Genomic DNA, 21144 nt, shown 5'->3' on the forward strand with positions numbered 1-21144 from the left:
CTCAGTGCCCCATTCTAACGCTGATTAATGGTGTTCTAGAGAACTGTAAATGCTGCATGCGAGTAGAAGTAGCAGGAAAGAGGATACAACTGCTTCAAGTCTTGGTGCTGAGATTAGATTAGATTAATTTTTGCATAAAAGACAAACAACAGTTGTTTGAAAGAAAAGATGAACAGAATTTGCCAGGGAGGCAGTGAAATGTTTTTAATAACAATTTTTTTCTTCTGTGCTTTTTTTTTTTTTAGTCTATTTTATAGCAACAACCTCCCCACCCCTTCCTCTCTCCCTCCCCAGTTCTGCTAGTGATGAGGTATTTTCAGTTTCCATGAGTGCTTGAGAAAACACCTGGGTAGTCAGTGAAAGTCCTTATAGTGCAGCAATTGCTTTTAGACATGTGATGGTACCACTAGGTTTCAACCAAACCAGGGTATTGTGTAAAGCAAAGATAACTGTGTTGCTTGCATGCCTTCTAGAACATAGCTTTGATCTTTGAAAATAGCTCTGTTAAAGCCAAAGTAATTCTTAGCTAATAAATTTCTTTCAACATCTATTTGCAGCCATCGTCATCATGTGCTTCATGATCAAGAAGTTGACAAGAGAACGTGTGTTCCCATGAATCACCTCTGGGAGCAGCAGGCCCCCTATACTGTGTGCAACAGCTCCCTTTCCGAATATGGTGTCCTAGGTATGTCTCAGGGTAACTATCTGACAGATCTGCTTATGTTTTAATAGGTCTCAAACACGATGTAGGAACTGATGACTGCTAATTAAGAGGAATTTTTTTTTCAGATTTTGCTTTAATGGGATTAAGCCTCCTGGCTACAAAGTTTTACTTTTGTTACTTGAGTTTGCCAAGCCTCAAAACAAACAAAAGTCTCCTTCTGCTAGTGGCATTTAGAAGGAAAAAAACTCTGTATTTGTTATATCGTAGTCGTAGCAGTTTTGTATCAAGTGTGAGCCAGGAATTGTAGAACAGGGGCCTAAAAGCCAATCAAAATGCCTAAACTTATTCCTCCCCCCCCGCCCCCAGTAGTTCTACCGAGAGATTCAGTAAATTTACCGTGTTCATTTTAAGATTTGTCCCTTGTTGTCTTGTCTTGAAGGGTTTTTAGAAACTCAATGTAGTATAAACCTTAAGACAAACATTGTATATTTTAACATTTTACCATAAATTAAAAATTAGAGGGGAAAACTTCAACTGGGTGTTTGTGGTTTTGTTTCTTTTTTTGTTTTCTTTACTTTTTTAATGTGATGCCCACAGTATCAAGGATATGAAATTGCAGGTTTCAATGCACTTGTAGTGCAAAACTTTCTGCACTCTTCAAATGGTACACCTATTTGTTTAGGCTGCTTAGAACATGCTTGTACTTCAAAACTATAAACTGTGAAACTTAAGCAGCTTTTGATGGAAAAGTCACAGAATATGCTAGCATTGGTCTCAGTAGTATTCAACAGGAAATTACATAGTAAAGATTAATTTCAGAGAATAACGTAGCTATATGAGAAGCAGAGCTAAGCGGGAAAAAGAATGTGGAAAAAAGCTATAAAACAGTTACATATGAAACAGGTATCAAAGCTCTCCCTCTCACTTTCTGGTATCTGTTAAAGAAGCATCCCCACATTTTACAATTATGGGATTCAGTTGAAAGTATCCATCTGTTGTGGTTGATCTTTGCAATGCTGGAGCATGCACTTAATGCTTTCTCAAAAGGGGAGGAACTGCCAACAAAATCAGGGACACTTTGCAGTACAGATATAAAAATCCATCCTAGCCTTACCTGAACTGCTATTCTGAATGGTGTTATTTCAAGAAAACAAGTTCTTGTTAGTGATAGTATTAATCATAGTGAATTATATTTTTGGTACTGGACAGACATTTTACCTTCAGTGGCAGAGAATGGATAACCTCAGTCTGACATGATGAGGGTGGCAAGAGGAATGTGGAGCACAAAACAACTACATCTAATAATTTATCAAAAGTGTTATTGATTCTATGGATAAATAATGAAATACTTTTTCATATCCATTTCAGAGCTAGTGTGAAGGGAAAAGATGAAACATTGTAGTAGAGAAAGATGGTAATTGATAGCTGCTTGCTTCAAAGTTCCAGAAATATTTGATCATGTAGTCATTTTTACATATGTTGTGGTTTAACCCCAGACGGCAACTAAGCACCACTCAGCCACTCGTTCACTCTCCCACAGTGGGATGGGGGAGACAATCGGAAGGGTAAAAGTGAGAAAACTTGTGGGTTGAGATAAGGACAGTTTAATAGGTAAAGCAAAAGCCGTGCACAAAAGCAACGCAAAACAAGGAATTCATTCACCTCTTCCCATGGGCAGGCAGGTGTTCAGCCATCTCCAGGAAAGTGGGGCTCCACACGTAACGGAAAGACAAACGTCATCACTCCAAACGTCCCCCGTTCCTTCTTCTTCCCGCAGCTTTATATGCTGAGCATGATGCCATATGGTACGGAATATCCCTGTGGTCAGTTGGGGTCAGCTCTCCTGGCTGTGTCCCCTCCCAGCCTCTTGTGCACCCCCAGCCCCCTCACTGGTGGGGTGGGGTGCGAGCAGAAAAGGCCCTTGACTCTATGTAGGCGCTGCTTAGCGGTAACTAAAACATCCCAGTGTTATCAACACTGTTTCCAGCACAAATCCAAAATACAGCCCCATACTAGCTACTAGGAAGAAATTTAACTCTATCCCAGCCAAAACCAGCACAATACATGCTACGTATTACCTATTGCTAATAATACTAAAATGAAAATGGTATAAAACTGTGTAGTTGGAGTACGAGCTGAAAAGCTGAGGTTTTCTTCAGGTATTCTTGTTAGCTCTGTCTCAGAATTCATGTGAACAGAAGTTTATATCTCTATAAGATAATATAATAACATGTAAACTCTGAATAGGGTAGTACAAAAGAGGATGTATATAAACATAAGAAAAATAATTGCCATAGATAAAAAGTAAGAATTTAATTTCAGAGAATGATTTTTTGTTTGTTTGTTTCCAATTTCCTATTGTTTCTCACAGTTTGGTCTGGGGTTTCTTAACTTAAGCCTGTTTACAGTGTTGCTGCAAATTTTATGGTGATTCATAGGTTTCTGGTTCTGTTGGTTTTTTACATTCAAATGATGTATCCAAATATGAAAGTGACAGATGTCTGGATATGGTTGAAGTCTGATTTTGTTCCAAAAATTACACCTCAGTAGGTCTAGGAAGCCTAGTGTTGATATGGTGTGAAGGGCAATTTTTATTGCCACAATTCTGTTTTTTAAAAAATTAAACAAGTGGACCCTCTTTCTTTCTCTTTCTTGATCTCATCCTGCTCACTATTGCTCTTTCCCCTTCCAGCAGCAGAACTATGAAAGATGATTTAATAACTTTAATTGAACACAAGCGATAGGGCAAAATATGAGTTTGTTCATACACTGAAAACAAGAATACCATTTCTGTGCAATTCTGCTTCAGCATATGTATGACAGGTTCTTCAAATCTAACAATACTGATACTTTTAATTGCTAAGAACTTTAAATCCCTCATGTCTGAGATGTTTTCTAACAGTAAAGGAGATGAAATTGATAGAAATAGTTGATGAGTGATGATTTTTTTTTTTAAACTAAAAATGCCATGTTTCTGTGTTGAAGTGATTTTATAATTAAGTTTCCTCTCTCTTGCTAGGTTTTACTTCTCAACCTTCTCCAACATGTTTACTCTTGTGTTTTGTATCCATAGAGGGACAGTGTTGGGATAAGCAGCAGAGCAGCAGTGTGTGAACATGTCCCTTCTAATTGAGCATCTCAGTCAAAGAGGAGCTATTAGAATTGTTGTCCATTTGGCTGGTAACATCACTGGGTCTCCTTTTTAGTATGTGGAAATATAAGTGAACGTTTGCAGTTCAAGGAGTTGATTCTTTGGGAGTAGCAAAACCCTACTGTGTAATCCTGTTAGAAGGAACAGCTGAGGATTAGTGCCCTGAAGTATTTGGTTGGGGATGGGAGGGTTGTGAGAGGATATAAAGGGAAAAAAAAGGTGTTAAGAATTTAATTTATGACTGTGTTAACATGTGCTTCTCAGAAGTATTTTGGGAATTCCCTTAGTTTCCATGAATTAGAGCTAAGTAAAAATGGATTAAACAGCCTAGCATGATAAAACTACAGATCATTTCCTTGGCAGGTACATAAGCCAAGAGCTGGCCTCTGTTCAGAGCTAGGAGCTTTGCACCAAGTTATTGTTGAGCTGGTTAGGAACACCTGGGGTTTAACTGCTCCATTAAAATGATACTCTGACAAGATTGATTTCACTTAGAAAAAAACCCAAAGCTAGTCTTGTTAACTTGTAGTTCAAATAATTGCTTATATTTTGTATACAGGAAGCTGTGGAGTGTGTGTACTGAGGCACTAAGTCGGAGTATTTAACAAACTCTGATAATTTTATTTGACATCTTATGTCTACTATTTTTAGCTATATCCAGGTTATAACAATTTAGTTGTGCCTCTCTCTCTTTGCTGATCGAGATAAGAGGAGAAATGCAAAAGTAACTTACAGGCACTCCATGCTACCTCTTCAGCATTTTTTAAATACTTGAAAGGATCTCCTGTCTTTCTTTACTGCCCTCAGAATGACTTGTGGGTCATTCATTCTCAATCTGGGAGGTGTGATTTGCTCTGTCAGGTTCAGTACTGGCTTTGAGAGGTTTTGGGCTGTAGCATCCCATACTGGGAACTTCCAGGGAACATCCAGGCAAGATAGACTTGACACTAGTGCATAGTTCAGCAAATTCCTGAACCATGAGAAGTTGATATGGAAAGCAAAAGATGAAGGGAAGAGGACAGGTATTGATGTAAACTTTTTTTTTTTGCAATACACCCCTAGGGTGAAATAACACCTTTTTTTTCTACTATTACTACTCATTCAGAACAACTTATTTTTGAGGTTAGGAGTAGCAAATACAATTACCTGTCAGAAGTCATGTTAGGAAATAGGACGGACTGTAGTAACCAAGAACCAGGTTCTCAATGGCATCTGCATGGAGGTCTAAGAAGGCATCAGTCTTTCTGTTTAATAGAGTGAGCCAACAGATGGGTATTAACTTCACTTTCTCCTAGGCTGTGTTTGGGTTTGGGAAAGGATGCATGTCCCTCTGTTAGTCCCTGTGCTTAGATTTTGTTAAACATAGCACAGATCTGTCTTTGTAACTTTCCTCATTCTGACATTAAATCCCTGAACCGATAAGCCCTCTATAACCATTAGTTAACATTCGTGCCTTAAGTCACTTTGAAATCATGTTGAATTAAGCTATAGCCTTAGTTACGTTAATTGAAAAACTACAGTTCTTATGACAATCATGGAAAAGTGCTGTGGGGAAAAACACAGCACAATATGCTGTGTAAGCTGCCACTTCGCTTGACAGCACCTCTTTCTCTGCCAGTGACAAAAGAACAGTAAGGGAGCACAGCAGGAACTGGACTCACAAATAAGCATTTCTGCTATGCCTGTCATCTAGGGACCTTAGTGAACTTCAGCAATTAAAACATTAGCTTTGCAACCTTAGTCAAGTGCTGCGTACTCTTCTTTCCTCTCTCCCCTCAGTTTGGAAGTTTACCAAACCACTCTGCTGGGTCCTGGTCCCCATGCCCTGGTGTGCTCTGAGCCCTAGGCAGCTGCCTGGTGTTCAGGAGCTGGCTGATGGCTCTCCACCACCCTTTGGGTATGCAGGTTCTTCCCCTGTTTTTCTTTGAAAGCTATGTCTTGCAGCCTGGTTGTCCTGGCACTGGATTTCCTCACAGCTTAAACCTGTTCTCTGTGTTTCTAGCTGTGTAAGGGTTAATCCTTTAAAGTAACAAAGTTTGTACAGCATTCTGAAGGAATGTTCAGTTCTTGTCTCTGCAGATGCAACCAACAAAAATTTGCAAGGTCTCTGCTGAAGTTTTTTTAACCCATTACTTTGGTCTGAGGTTGAACCCCCCTGAGGGGTCTGGGTAGGAACCTGCTCCCCTGCAGTTCATGTCCCATCTAAGAACTGGCATCTTTCTAGATCAGGTCACCTTCCCTGACCTTAACTCATCTGGTGCCTCAACAAATCCCTTTCAGGAGAAGCACCTCACCCTCTCCTGGCTTGTTCACATTGCAACTGTCTAGATGTCTTTCCACCAATAATTTTTTCTTTTTTTAGTTTAGCAGTTCAGATCTTGCTCTTTAAACAATTTTCTCCACATGCAGGTAGGAGTTGTAATTCTTGACAGACTCCCTTGCAATTGCTATAATCACTGGTGGAATAGCTTTAATGTTAGGAACTCCCATTGTCATTTGCCTGGTGGAAAATGAGTTCTGGTGTCCCAAAGATGGGTATACCACATGTTCCATGAAATAGTAGTCTTGGTGGAATTATTTTCAAAATATTTTAGGGGTGAGTTTGGTATATGAGACAGAATTATGTGAGTGCTCTGACCAAGTTTTAAATATGCATAGAGCTCCGTATTCTTTTAAAAGCACTGTGTGATTATTGGTAACTCCAAGCAGCCAAGACCTCAGTTCGCTCTTCTCTAAAAGCTAGATTACCCCATCTTTACAGAGAGCAGCATATGCACAAGTAAGGCTTGAACATATTGCATATTTTCTCAACCATGTCACCCAATCAGTAGAAATGGTCTCTTAATGCTTGTGTAAAATTAGAATGGGATTCAAGCCTATCTAGGGAAATCTATTTTTCAGATGCCTTTGGGAACACACGTTGAATGAGTTGTGTAAATTTTTCCACTGTTTGCATTGTGTTAAAAACAATAGAATCACACAAATAAGGAGAAAAGAGATTTAAAATATGTTCTGAAAGAAAGGCCATTCAGGCAGTCAGGCCAAAGGAATGGTCAGCAAAAGCCATCCTCCTTGGTAATGCACTCTCATGGTGACTCGCAGATGAAAGGCTGTCTGTCTGACTTCTCAGTCACCTTTTGGCCTTTAACTTACTAGTTGCCTTTTGGTGTGAACATGAGCATCTGCTGGAGTCATGGATGGACTGTTCACAGTTCAGCAGTCCAGAAGCCAAGTGACTCAAAGATTTCTTGCCATGGAGATAGTAAACAAAAAACTGGGTTGGAGTTACCAAGGAGTAGACTATGAAGACACACTATAAAAACAATATGTAAAACTGTTTTCTATGTGAATAAACAATTTCACTTGAAACTCTTGTTGCTTTTTCTCTCATGCAGTTAATTTGTCCTGCAGCTGTCCCTCTACTGACTTTCCAGGAAAGTTTGTGTACTGACATTGACATAAGAGCCTGTTCCTGGAGCAGGAGAAAGAAATTATGTAGTTCAAATTTAGCTGTAGTCATTGTGTTAAGATAAAGCAATTTCAGTTTCATGCATCGATGACCTATGTCAAAACTTCATGTCAGGTATTGGAAAGATGTTCTTGTAGTTTGTGTTACAGAGGGACGACTTTGATACATGACTAATCTCACTAGTTTTGCTGAGGGTTTTCCTTGTGGAACTGAACAAGTTAGTTTAAACTTTCTGTAACTGCAGGTACATTAGTTCTGAATTTTATAAGGTGGAAATGTTTGTCCTTCACATTACCCTCCTCCCCCTCCCCCCCGCTTTTCCCTTTTTCTTTTCTTTGTAATATTTTTTCCAGTTTGACAGTAAAACTTTCAGGGAAGGAACTACTTGTGTATGTTTGTGGCATCCAGCACATGAAGATCTCGATCCTAGCTTAGAGCTTTGAGTCTGTCTGATAGTGAACATAAAGTAAAAGCCAAACAAAACCAGAAAAGGACAAAGATGATTTGAATAGGTTTGACTTGATCCTGAAATCTTCCTCCATAGCTAAGTCAATTACCTTGCACTGATAACATTAAAGTAACTCATATGCTGCATGTGCCACATGTTGTTCTTTTCTGTCTCCTAATTTTTTTTAATGCCTGAAATGCCAGACTATCTTCAAGGTATTTTAGGTATTTTTTCTATTATTGCTTATATATTTTTTTGGTATTCTAGTTCTCTTTGAAGTAATTCTCTTATCCACTGAATTCCACAAAGAGAGGCTCTCCTAGAGGTACTGCAGCCTCCAGTCACCAGGGTATAAATCACAACTGATAAGTATATGAGAGATGCCAGCTATCACTTGCTGGTGACCCTGTAGCGGTAGCATTCTGTGTGGAGAATGTCAAGATGCCTAGCTCGTCTCTTCCAGGAAGCCTGAGTTTTTTGATGTTCCCGAAACTTTTCTGATTAGGAGAGTTGTGGAGTGGGTTTGATCAGAGTCAGAAACTATAGTTCCAATGACTTTGGGTTTTATTATGGCTTCACAACAGTTTACTGTAGTTCACCAAATAGTGGTGGTCACAAAGCAGTATTTGATCTTACTGATATACAATATTTAGGAGGCATATTAGGTTCCTGACTTACTATGGTGTTTGGGTTCATAGTCATCTTTTGGTCTAGGAAATATTATCCACAACATGAGGTTTTACAGACTGATGTTTTTGTCCTGTGCTCCTGAGGATGTCTGCAAGTTAAAAAGGGAGGAGAAACCCAAATTAATGCATAGTATCTAGATAGGTGTACCGTCCTCTCAGATATGAAGGGATTTCCCTCTGCATCCCAAATGCCAGTCTTAGGCCCATTTCTGCCTTAATTAAATGTACACTACTCTTGTGACTGTTTGGAGGTGGAGGGACACTGGGGGCCAGTGAGACAAATTAAGCGGTACACATATTTTATTACTAGAAACTGTGTTCAGTTTTGCCTAAGCTGGTTTTGCTATCAAGCCCCTATTGTAGAACAGCATTTGGGTGGCTAGCGTGTCACTGTAAGGAAACCAGGCAAAAATGGATATTACAGTGACTTGTACGTAGCAAAAACATGAATCTGAGTTCAGTATAGATCAATGGTAGCGGGATGGAACTCTCTGCAACTTAGGTTATATGTGCAGAACTTAAGCTGGAAAGAGATAAGAAATCCATATCAGTCTATTAATGCACTCTGAGGTTTTTTACAGTCTTGAAATTACTCGGGAAAGAGATACAATTCATTATCATAGCTTAAGTAAAATTTTACAACAGCGAAGCTAGTTGCTCTGCTGGGGTAACCTTCAGTGAAAGTCTTCCCATGTTGCAGTTCTGTATTTGAAAACAGACCTTTAAATTCTGTGCAGAACTTAAACTTCAACACAAAACATATTTATCCATCAAATACTTGTTCTCTATTTGTATTGAATCAGCTTTCCATCAGGCAGAACCTCTACATCCAGAGTAGTGCTATGCAGCACTGTTTTTTATGGAGAGCTTTAACTTTTTTCTTTTAATCATTCCAAACTATAGGTGTAGAATATGAGTACAGGTATTAGCTCAGCACTCCAGGCTCAGCTATATTGAAGTGTCAAACGAAAATATGAGCAGAGATTAAATATATGTAATTATATTATTAGATACATTTAAGTGTTCTCTATGAAATGTGGTATAGAAAAATACCTTAAATTTAAGCGTGGACATTAAACTGAGACAGGTACATTGCACATAGCTAGGTTTTCATGTTCTGACTTGACACAAAATTCTGCTTTTTTTTTTTAAAGCTATACAGCAGAGGCCACGTAGCACATACCAAACAGCCTTGTAGTTTTCTTTTCCCTTTGGAGAGCTACTAGGAATCGATTACTTGGCTCACATTGCAGTAGCAGTTTAGGTTCCTTTTCTCTCTTTGCCAATCATCTTTCCAGGTCCTGTTGTAGAGCTGGGGCTTTATCATACTGCAGATCTCCCAGTGAGAGCTGTAATTCGTTTCTGCCTTTAAGAGATATTCATGGAGCCTGTTGAGAGCCTTCAGCTGTGTTTGGGCCTTGACAAGTTTTAAGAGCAGACATGCAGCTGTCTGCCTAGCTCTGTGCAGAACACCTGAGCCGCTCGTGGGCGGGCTGCTGCTGTACGTTTGTCCTGCTGCATTAACCTGATGTGGCTAAGTGGGAATGTGTGGCCCTTCTGCTCTGTATGGAGTTGATGAATTTACAGTTCAAAGAGCACAAGTTCAGGGAAATTGCTGCACTTGCCTGCTACTGTAAACCACCTGAAAATGAGTTGAGATCTTTGACACAGAGTGGAGAGGGAGAAGGTTACATCTTTCTGTTTTCATTAGCTGGAGTAGTGATGTTCTCTCCATGAAGAGCACTTCTGGTCTCCTCTCTGCCACTGAGGCAGAGACCTAAAGGGTGCTTAACCCTGCCAAAGAAAGGATTGTTCACTCAAGTCCCAGATGTGTCTCCCATGCACCTATTATGTTCAAGCTTTTTTGAAGATCTGATGACTATGATCCTGCCTATAGACTAAGGATTGATGTCACCAATAATTTTGTTCAGTGCCTGCATATGGGAGGGAAAAAATAAAGACAGCGTTGTGCAGGGCTGTGCAAGTAATAAAATTAACAAGTAGCTTCTTGAACTAGTGCTGGGCTGTAAGTGGATTTTTACAGGAAAAGATGGTACCTACTTCAGTGAGTTCTCAGGAAAACGAGCTGAGTGAGGGGTTTTGGTTGTTCATTGTAAAATTCATATGATATTTAAAGGTTTGAGGAAAAGTTTGAAGGGTTGGAGTCAGTATTAGAAACGTTATTTGCTAACTTTTCTGATGGAAATGGTACTACTAAAAATTGCATGATTTATAACAGGGCTACAAAAATCCACTTCACGCTCTTATCTTGTGGGGTTTTTTTATTTAGTATTTTTTTCTAATGAGAAATGAACAGAATTCTCAGCAAGTCTGTTTCCTTTCTAATTCTCCTACTTGTTTGGTTCTCAGGATTTGAACTTGGCTTTGCTATGGCGAGTCCCAATGCCTTGGTGTGCTGGGAGGCCCAGTTTGGTGACTTCCACAACACGGCACAGTGTATAATAGACCAGTTCATCAGCTCTGGCCAGGCCAAGTGGGTTCGTCACAACGGGATCGTCCTGCTCTTGCCACACGGAATGGAAGGAATGGTGAGGGCTGCTGGCTGGCGTGGGCGGGAGGGAAATGCTGGCTACCACGCCTTCCTCTGTGGCTGTAAAAGCGAAAGGTGTCATGAGGATCCAATGGTGAAATGAAGCCAGGGGGAGGAAGGCCCTGTTTAGCATGTTGGACTGCTTCACTGCTACAGAAAAGAATGTGGATAGATTGATTGGTGAGAACCAAAGAAAACTGAGAATTTTTTTTTAACTCCTTAGCTTTGTATCCTTCTTAGTGGTGTGTACCACATTTCCCCATTTTTTTCTTTTTTTTCCCTCTCTTTTTTTGTATCTTCCCCTAAGATACTGCCTTCTAAAAAAGACAGATTCTTAACGTACAGTAAGAAAGAAATCATTAGTGTCTAACAGTCCTTGCTGGGTTTTATTTTGCACTAGGTATGTCCATGTAAACTCTGCACTAAATTCACTTTCAATGAAATGACATGAAACAACTTCAAAACTTCTTTAAAAAACATTGACATTGGGTAACTTTGATACAATAAGAAATTTCCCTCTTTCTGAAAAGGAAAATGTTTCCGCTAGCTGTTGACTCTCTTTTCTTTGGTGTCTAGTAGGAGGAACTAGACAGTGTTGTGGAGGGAAAGAGGATGGGCAAGCTCTCTATATAATATTATATGAAGTTCTTACCAGCAGTAGAATTGTTCTTCAAATCTTTTAAATTATTTTTAAAGGTTACATGAACATAATGTCAGGCTAGGTTCATTTTCTCCTTTTCAAATGCCTTAACATTCATGAATTGATGCATGTATGTTTCTAGTTTTCTATTAAGAAAAGCATAGTAAGTGCCACAGTGGCAATCTCCATCTGTGTAAATGCTCTAGACCCTTTCACTGCAAACTGCCTCATTTCCATTCTCACAAACAATTTAGTTTATTTCCATTCAATTATAATCCTGTCCTGATATACTGGGGTGCATTCATATCTTATGAATGACATTCCATACCCATTTGTCTGTAAAAAATAAAGGGTCTGATGCTGTTCACAAGAGTTTTGATAATTTTTTTTTTTTAAATGAATCCTGAGAGACAGCCCAAATGTGCCCTCAGCAGGAGATGTGGTCCTCTGCAGGGAAGCACTCAGCTGAAGGGAGCTGGTTTCTCTGCTACTAACAATACAGTTAATCTTTCTTTTCTCTTAGCCACTTGGCAGTTAAGATTTGCCCAGATCTTCTGAAACGTTCTTATTTTGCTACTAGTGTCAGGTGTTCTCAGAATATTTAAGAATCCCACCAGGCTGTTGAAATCTGTTACCTTCCCAGAGGAGCTTTCCATTACCAGAGTGTTATTCTCTCTATAACTACAGTGTTGGGGACAAAATGATTTGGGGAAGGATTCGTAATGGGATATGGATCCCTTCACCTCTAGGTCATGAATTCACAGGCAAGTTGGCTGTGATTGAAAGACTCTGCTGCCTAATGGCTCCTTGGGGACTCATCTGAAAGTAGCTAATGGGTTCAGTATAGGTCTCACTGGATAGGTGGTCATGGTAGAAATAAACCCTGCCCCATCCCACACAGCGGTTGCTGGCGATCTGACTGGCAGTGTCAGCAGAGAAATCAATGATGGATGTGAACATTGAGGCTCTGGATTGAGATTGTTGCTGGGGCAGTGTATGTGTGTATGTTAGGGAAGCCTTGCGTGTCTCTCCTGTAATTGCTGGCTAGTAACATCTCTGTTTCCAGCGTACTGAATTCAGTGTGCTTGTGAAGCACTACGTTTGTACATGTACCGGTTGTACTTAGTGTAGGATTTAATTTACAGCAAATAGATGTATATGCCAGAGGTACTGCAGTATTGGACCGTTACAGCGCACCATGGTTTTGCACAGCTTTGCTTCTTGTCCTGAAGCCCTTACCTGTTTATGACCAGATTATTTGGCACCTCAAAAGTGTAGACAGACTTCCAAAGAGTATGCAAGGCACAGTTCCTGGCTTTGTGTTACTCCTTTGTTCCCACTGGAGTGTTTTTTCCTTTGGATTCCTGTAGTCCATGGAATAGTGAATCCTGTGCTTGGAAGCAGGGAGGATGATGTGTTGAACTACTAGCTGTCAAAATAATGAGTGATTTTGAAGATCATACATTAAGGTTTCAACAGAGGAAGTTATGATGAGAGATGGCCATATAAAGAAAAAAGCCCTTTATGAACATCGTTAGTGTAGGAGCCATGGAGAGATTTGAGATGTGTAATAGTTTATGTCTTTGTGTTAAAATACCTCACAACTGTCTCCAAAATGAAAGTCCTTCCTAACGGTAATTGTCACTTGATCAAGCAAAGGCTGCCAGCATTAGCAATAAGTAAAAAAAGCACACTGCATTCTCATACACAGCTTTCTTTCATCCTTTATAAACAGGAGCATGAGAGAGAAGGTAATAGATGCTGTTACATTCCTTATTCCTGATATTGTCTGTGACCAGCATGCACGTTTTGCTAGTGTAAAATGGATCTAACAATGTTTGTGCACAGAAAGAAATTACCTTGGGTACTGCTAGTGAGACAGTGGATGTGAGTGTTCAGTACTTCGACAGAATGTAAAGTACCTCCTGAGGACACAGAAATTAATCATAGGTTAGTTTGGCAGATAGTGTGTACATGTGTTTTGATCCATTTTAGCTGAAGCATTCATCTAGGCTATTTTTTCCTATACCAAACAGCGAACAATGGTACGAGAGAGATCCTGAGTCTGCTTGTTGTTTTGCTAATACAGCAAAGATAAGCAGCAGTAAACTTTGTGTTTCCTCGTGTTCAGCATGCAAGTGTGGTTTGGCCCAAAGTGTGAGTCACTGCAGCACACTGAGGCACATGGCGTTTCTCCTCCTGCTCTTTTTGCCCTGCATTAGCAAGGTCATTCTTGCGCCCACATGGACCTACTGCCCTTTCACTGGTTTTCATTGTGCAGCGATACTGAGGCTAGAAATCACTTGCAGCTGGTAAAAGCATTGGAAATCCATGTAAAACTAACCTTCTCCTATGAAAACAGTTTATGGAAGACAAAGAATTCCAGTCCTGCGGTGTGTCCTCTCCTCTGTCGCTGCTGCTGTTGATTCTTTTGGCTGGGGTGGCAGGCATGCAGCCTGGTGCCAGGAGGTACTTATGCAGTGAGTGACCTAGGCTGATGTCTAACTGCTGATTTGGCTTTTTAATGTTGTTTTAAATGATACCTTTACCAGGGTCCAGAGCATTCATCAGCCAGGCCTGAGAGGTTTCTGCAGATGAGCAATGATGATTCTGATGCTTATCCAGTAAGTAGATTTGTCAAAGACCATGTCCTTTTCTTGTTTTTCACGTCTCGGAGATCTTTTTTTGTAAGAAGCATCCTTTTAGCTAGGTATAGTGGGTTAAGATTTAGCTTCAAGAGTTGGTGTAACATTAACTTGATCCCAGTAAAAGTAATGGAAGTATGCAGTATGTGCTGCTTCATTTCAAAGCTGAGGTCATATACAATTCATCTCTGGCAGCATGATCTTTTTATGGATGTTACTCAGGGCCATGATTCTGCTTGTGCATATTGCTGTGCGTATTGCAAATAGGTGTCTCTAGCTAATTTCTAAAGGAGGCCAAGTGAGACTACTCCTGGCTTTTTGCAGTGGAGCTAAATTGTACTGCTGGGAGCATGAAAATAAGCAACTTCTAAATTTGATTCAGTGAAGGCCTTCATATACTGGTCATTCATTTCTACAGATAAAGTACATAGCTGTACAGGATACTGGGCATCCACTTCTCCACTGCAGATTTCCTAAGAAATTGAAAAGCCCACCAATTAAAAAAAAAAACAAAACCCACAAACAAAATAAAATCGATGTTTCAGTTTTGGCCCTGAGTTTATTACCCTTGGGGCAATGATAGTTCCAAAGCCATGTCCCTCCTTATCTAAAAGTGATTTTTGTCAGCGTACTGTCAGAATAAAGACCTGTTTGATTGACTACATTTAAACACTGTCAGATGCATGTAAGCAAGTTATACGTTTCATCATAGAAGGTAGGAACTCAAACCATGGACCAGGAAATCACGTTAGATGCTGTACCAATCCATAATGAGATTATTGTACCTATACCTATATATATGCTTACCTAATATATATGTAGGTAGATATGGATTAAAAAACACCTATATTTGTAAAATACATAAATATAAAACTTAGGAAATTTATGTATTAAAATAGTATAAGAGGACAGGACACCTACCAAAAAATGGGAGAGTTAACTATACACTCAAAAAATTAATTATAGTTTTAAGATTCTTTCAAAGGGGTTCTATTTTGTGTCTTCCATCTACTGAAGTCATAGTCCTCCTCACCCTTCCTTCCTGGACTTCCCAGCTTGCTGTAATTAATGGAAGCTTTTGCCTTTGCTTGCATACATTTTTATGAAGGAGTAGAAACAGAAGAGCATGATTTGTGGGGCTGCTTCCCTAGCTGCTAATATAATCTCAGCAGAGATCTGCTAATTAAGGTTTTTGAGGGAGTTGCTGAGAGCCAGAAATAGAAGGACGGCTTTCAAGCCTTTTTTTCTGATCTTTTAGACATTTTTCTAATGCCTTTAATGTCTCTCTCAGGAGTTCAGTGAGCAGTTTGAAGTTTCCCAGCTGTATGAATGCAACTGGATTGTGGTGAATTGTTCAACTCCAGCCAATTACTTTCATGTCCTGAGAAGGCAGATCTTGCTGCCATTCAGAAAACCGGTAAAGTTACTGTGATGGACTTGATTATTATAGGTATATTAACGCTCACATGAAGAGGGGTCTTTTTTTGTGTATGACATACTGCTGAAAAGAACAAGAATTGTTCGTGAAGAACCTTAATTGAACACAGGTTGAAGTTGCTGATTTGATGGAATGAAACTCAGCTCTGACTTACTACAATTCTAAAACTTGATTTTCAGCTTGACTTCCTTGTGGCTGTGCAGAACTTCAGATGAGCTTATCAAGACACTATGTAGCTAACAGGTTGCATATCTAGAATATACATGTCTATTTGCTGGAACTTCAAAAATCTAAGATACAACTGTTGGATGTTTTACTGGTTCATAGCCTGTGATTTGATTTTGTTTTCAAAGAGAAACATAAGCAATGTTTTTTGAGAACCTTTAAAGGGAGTGAACTACCCAAATCTTTTGAATAATATTGAAACTTCCTAGGCTTTCAAAACAGGAAAAAATAATTTACTGTATTTGCTATTCACATTAATTTGACTTATAGCATATTCAGTTTGTGGGTTTTGTATGAACAGTGCTACAAATACTGCATGTAATAATGTAGATAAAGCAGCTCCTAAGTGTTGGAAAAAATTTCTGTCTTACAGCTGATTATTTTGACACCCAAGTCACTTCTGAGGCATCCAGAAGCTAAATCCAGTTTTGATGAAATGGTGTCTGGTAGGTCACCTTAAAGTATTGTGGATAAATAATTAGGTATACCAAGTCGCATGTCAGACTGTGAAGAAGAGAATCTGTTGGCTCTGGAGAGTTTGCCTTTTCCATTGGTGTAATTTCTGTGGAGCTGTTGTAGTGAGATCTAGCATGGACTTCTGCTGAAAAGTCTGCTTTCAAATACAGATTCTTAACTTCAACAGGCTTATCTTGTAACGAACCATTAACCTTAAAGTGCATTCCCCTCTCTGCAGGCATGGTCCCCTCAATAGGCTCTTAGGTTCCTCCATTCTTTTTTTCTTCATATAAAAATTGAATTGCTCTTTGTACTGCCCCCCCAGATGTGAGGGATAGGTTGTAATCACACTGTGCCCATTTGGAAGAATGAGAGGCCCGTTTCTTCTTGCAATACTCAGCTCTGGAGCTGCCGTGTCACACCAGTGATCTAAAGTGAGATCAGTGAGTTCAGAGCTGCAGGCTACCGCCCTAGCTGCTGTTGGCATGCCATCAGCACCAAGAGATATGTAGCCACTGCAGAGGTAATACCAAAAATGTCTCGCCATGCACTGCTTAGAACATGTTAGAGTGGCAAGAGGAAATGCAGTGAAATGTAGTGAGCGAGTGATTAAAGAGATTGTTCAGAGTGAGAGAGTGTGCATAGCTGTGGTGGTCTGTCTCCAGTTTTAGCGGGTGTCAGAAAAGAGTAACTGCTCAGTTTTTTAAAAGCAAGTTACAGTGTATATACATACTTAAATATTGCATTGTATCCTTTTTGTAGGGGAGTAAGTTTGCTTCTTAAGCAAAGACATTTGCTATTTTTGACTACTCTTGAAAAGCTTTGTAGAATGAGTCAGATTAGATATTCTGTAGGGATTGTGATTTCTCACTTTGTCTTGGGAGTCCCCTCTACTTCAGGCTAACCCTCAGCACTGGCCAAACTCAAATTAACATTGAATTCTGACATACTTTCATGTTCCTGCAGTATTGCTGACTCTCAGCTAACTCTTTGCTCTGATTTTTAATGGAAAGCTGAGAAGGAGAGGAACACTGACTCCAGATGACGTAATGAAATGCAGATTCAGTCTTTTTTAATGATGAAATCTGCTGTTCAGTGAGACAGGATAATTCTAACATAAATCAGTTCCTCTTTCATATGTTTGTGCTGCTGCTTACCCCCCTCCCCGCCAAGATAAATGGTTCAAACAGGAGCTTATTCTCCTGGTAAGTGGGTGTGCTGATTCAGACTGGGAGGTCATGCCACTGTCTGCTACCTTGCAGTTGGTTAATGTGGGAAGAGTTCTAATCAATCATATAAGAGAGCAAAGAAAAGGATCTTTTAGACCATCAAGTCCCTCTTCCAGTTTCATGTATCTCAAGCAAATTGTTCTCCTGGGAGATATCATCACAGGGGAAAAGATATCTAGCAGTGAGGATATGCATCTGAAATTGTATCTTATCACTAATACATATGGCTCAGGACTATGCTAACTCTTCCTTTGGCTAATGCTGTTTTAGTTCTCAAACAGAGCTTTAAGTCACATAAATATATGGCAGTAAAGTGTGTGCTTGTGTAAATATTTCTGCATTTGCCAGGTTTAGTTGCAATATGAATATGTACTATGCTTTTATATAAAATTGTTCTAAAATTTTCTAAACCTATATTAATGTTACATGGTTGAGATTATCTTGGAAAGAAGAAGCAATATTGCGGGTAATTCTCTGAAAAAAACACCTGAAAAAAACTGTAAGCAAAGGTGAGCTATGCAAACAATTTAAAATTAAAGGTGTAATGCACAACACAAAGCTGAAAAAGAATCCACTGTTAATATGCTTCTGTTTATGAAGTGTGAAAGAGTGGATCATTGAGAATCTTTTAACTTCTTGAAACTAAACTGCTGAAAGTCACTTCAGTAGAATTACCAGTCTGAAAAGTAGGAGTAGAGAGGCAGCAGAACCCCATCACCATTGCAACCTGCTGCTTGCTCAGTAAAAGACTGTTTCTTGTGCTTTATCACAATGTCAGCTCCACTGGGAGCACTTTTCTAATTTGTGCTCTAACTAGGTACCACTTTCCAACGCATAATTCCTGAGAATGGGCTGGCAGCTCATGCACCACATGAGGTCAAGCGAGTGATTTTCTGCACAGGAAAAGTGTACTATGATCTTGTGAAAGAGAGAAAGAATCAAGACCTGGAGAAACAAGTAGCTATAACCAGACTTGAACAGGTGAGCTGCCTGATCCTCAGAAGACAGGATCCTTGGGGAGACTTTCAGCAAGGGGTTCCTATGCTTTTAATAGATATCACTTACCAGAAAGGATAGTGATAGCATTTTTATAGCACTTTGCATCTTACAAGACATTATGTAATCCTTCATGGCCTTGTGGAGAAGGAACACATCAATAGTATACTGGCCAATGAGATCCAGAAAGCTTGATGACTTTTACAGAACAACATAACAAAGTAAAGGTTACAATATGATGGCACCTTACATTTGTATATCCAATCTGCTAGGTTTAAATATTGCGAATAGTACACTTTGCAGCTATATTGTCATTTGCTAATTAAGGACTTGTATTGTCACAGTTGCATTCCTATAGTTTTTCGAGTGAAGTCTGACGTCTGGACTATGACCTACTTCTGTTCATACTGGTGCAACTATAAAATATATGTGTATTCATTTCTGCCAGCATGAAATCAATTAAAGAACTATGACTCACTTTAAAGAACATATAGCAATTATATTGGGTACTAAATGGTTAATTGCAATCGTTGGTTGTAATACCCAATAGGTAAAAGGCTTTCCTACCATGGGCTAACACCATGTAAGAGAAAGCTTTGCCAGTTATTACCCTCTCTTTCCAGATCTCACCATTCCCCTTTGACCTGCTGAAAGAAGAACTTGAGAAGTATCCAGGTGCTGATCTACTTTGGTGTCAGGAGGAACATAAAAACAGTGGATATTATGATTATGTCAAGCCTCGTTTCCGCACTATTGTGAACCACACTCGACCTATATGGTACAGCTGATTTGTTTGGTTTTAGATTTGATTGGGTGTTTTGTTTGTTTTTTTTTTTTCTTTTAAAATTGTTTTTGATTTGAGGATGTTATTCATGGGGAAGTCAGGTTCTTCACAAATAAAAACCTCTGAGTTTGGGTTCATGGGTGAAGAAGGGGAAAGTCTAGATTACTATTTCTCAGATACATCATGCATATCTTGCTCTTCCTTGTAGTTTGCAAAGAAAAGCAATAGCAACTAGATCTATATTTATTGCCACTTAGCACAGCACTTAGCTCTCCTGGATTTTTCACTCTTGTTGTCTAAGATTCTGTCATTTTTTTAAAGAATTTCACTCCAACTATTAGATTTCTGGAGGAAACAGTTGTTGTAAGAGCTCAGTCCAGATGCCTTTGCATTTACTTTAGGTTATTGACTCTCAGATCTGACTGTGCAGCTGTCAGAGGAATGAGAGTCTTCATTGCCAAAAGCAAGTTATCTAATTATGAGACAGTGTAGCTGGCAGCCCTGGGAGGGATGGGGAGAAGACACAGCTTAGTATTGATGGGAGGGGAAAAAGAGGGGGAAGCTGACCAGAAGGTGCAATTTAGATAGATTTTTATTTAAGAAAGATTGATGATTAAATGTCCAAATCTGCCAAGATGACTTGAATGCATTTAGCAGCATGTTCTCATGCTTGTTGGTGTCAAAATAGTCTCTCTTCTCACCTCATTTGTCTGCCCAATTCTTTTTGTCACAAAGGTATGTTGGCCGAGAGCCTGCTGCTGCAGCTGCCACAGGCAACAAGAACACACATCTGGTGTCGCTCAGAAGGTTCTTGGATACAGCTTTCAACCTGGAGGCCTTTGAGGGAAAGACATTCTAACTGCAGGGTACTGACCCATCTCTGACTGGTAGTCTCCAAATCACTGCATCCGAAAGAGGAAATGAAAGTGGGAAGGCCACTGGAAATGATGTATTTTTGCTTTACCAGATAAAACGATCCAGCAGCTGACTTCATTAATCTGCACCTTGCAGGGTTTGTAAGGAAAAAAAAATAATTCCAACTTACCTTCCACCATTTTTTGTCACTTGTCTATTTAGATTGGGACATCTTTGGCACAACAAGAGTCTGCTGTCCAAGGATGCAGGGTCTACTAGCTCAGTGAGGCTCCAACCTCAGTCTGTGGCACTGTCTAATTACTGTAAGTAAGCAGAGCAGGCAGGGACAACATCATAGTTACGCACATCCCTGAAAAAGAAGGGTATGTTTGGGAGCTGCTAAGGAAACAAGATGCGTTGTTACAAGGAGAATGGTTGATGTTATTTTTAGATATATTAGAGAGGAGTAATGAAACTGAAAAGCAGAGAGCTGATAGATGACTTCCGTAGAGAAACGTACTGGCTGTGGTTGTTGGAAGGAGATGGTAAGGTAGCCTGGTGATGTGAGGAGGAGGCTGGAAATAGGGAGTCATATTACAAAGTTGCTAAACTATGGGTGATAACAAAAGCGGTGTGGACCACTTAGATATAAGGTGGAGGAGGGTGAAGGCGGGAAAAAAGGGACTGAGAAAAGACTTCTTGGGGTTAGTTGAGGAGGGAGGAAGTCTACACAAGACCACAGCTGACAGAGCCGTGGGTCATCAGCAGGAGAATTCACCATTTCAGTGACTTCAGAAATAAGAGGTGACAGCACCAATTGCTCCCACTCCCTGGGCTGCCTGCTTTGATGCTCTGTGGGAATTGTGGGGTCCTGTGAACATCCTCATTTTGGATGAACACTCTT

The 21144-nt window shown here is 39.7% G+C and overlaps 1 protein-coding gene across 1 annotated transcript; it reads left to right on the forward strand.

The window, feature by feature from the left end:
* Positions 1-557: 557 nt before the first annotated feature.
* On the forward strand, positions 558-20378 carry LOC104622255 (2-oxoglutarate dehydrogenase-like, mitochondrial; the record flags this gene model as incomplete). The annotated part of the gene is made up of 8 exons (XM_010288990.1): positions 558-685; positions 10792-10970; positions 14165-14236; positions 15549-15674; positions 16294-16366; positions 18423-18586; positions 19225-19379; positions 20121-20378. Coding segments are annotated over 8 exons (1021 nt in total), but the record flags the coding sequence as incomplete, so codon positions are not given.
* Between the last annotated feature and the right edge of the window lie 766 nt (positions 20379-21144).

The sequence above is a fragment of the Phaethon lepturus genome, unplaced genomic scaffold (assembly GCF_000687285.1).
Source record: "Phaethon lepturus isolate BGI_N335 unplaced genomic scaffold, ASM68728v1 scaffold10116, whole genome shotgun sequence".
Taxonomy (NCBI): domain Eukaryota; kingdom Metazoa; phylum Chordata; class Aves; order Phaethontiformes; family Phaethontidae; genus Phaethon; species Phaethon lepturus.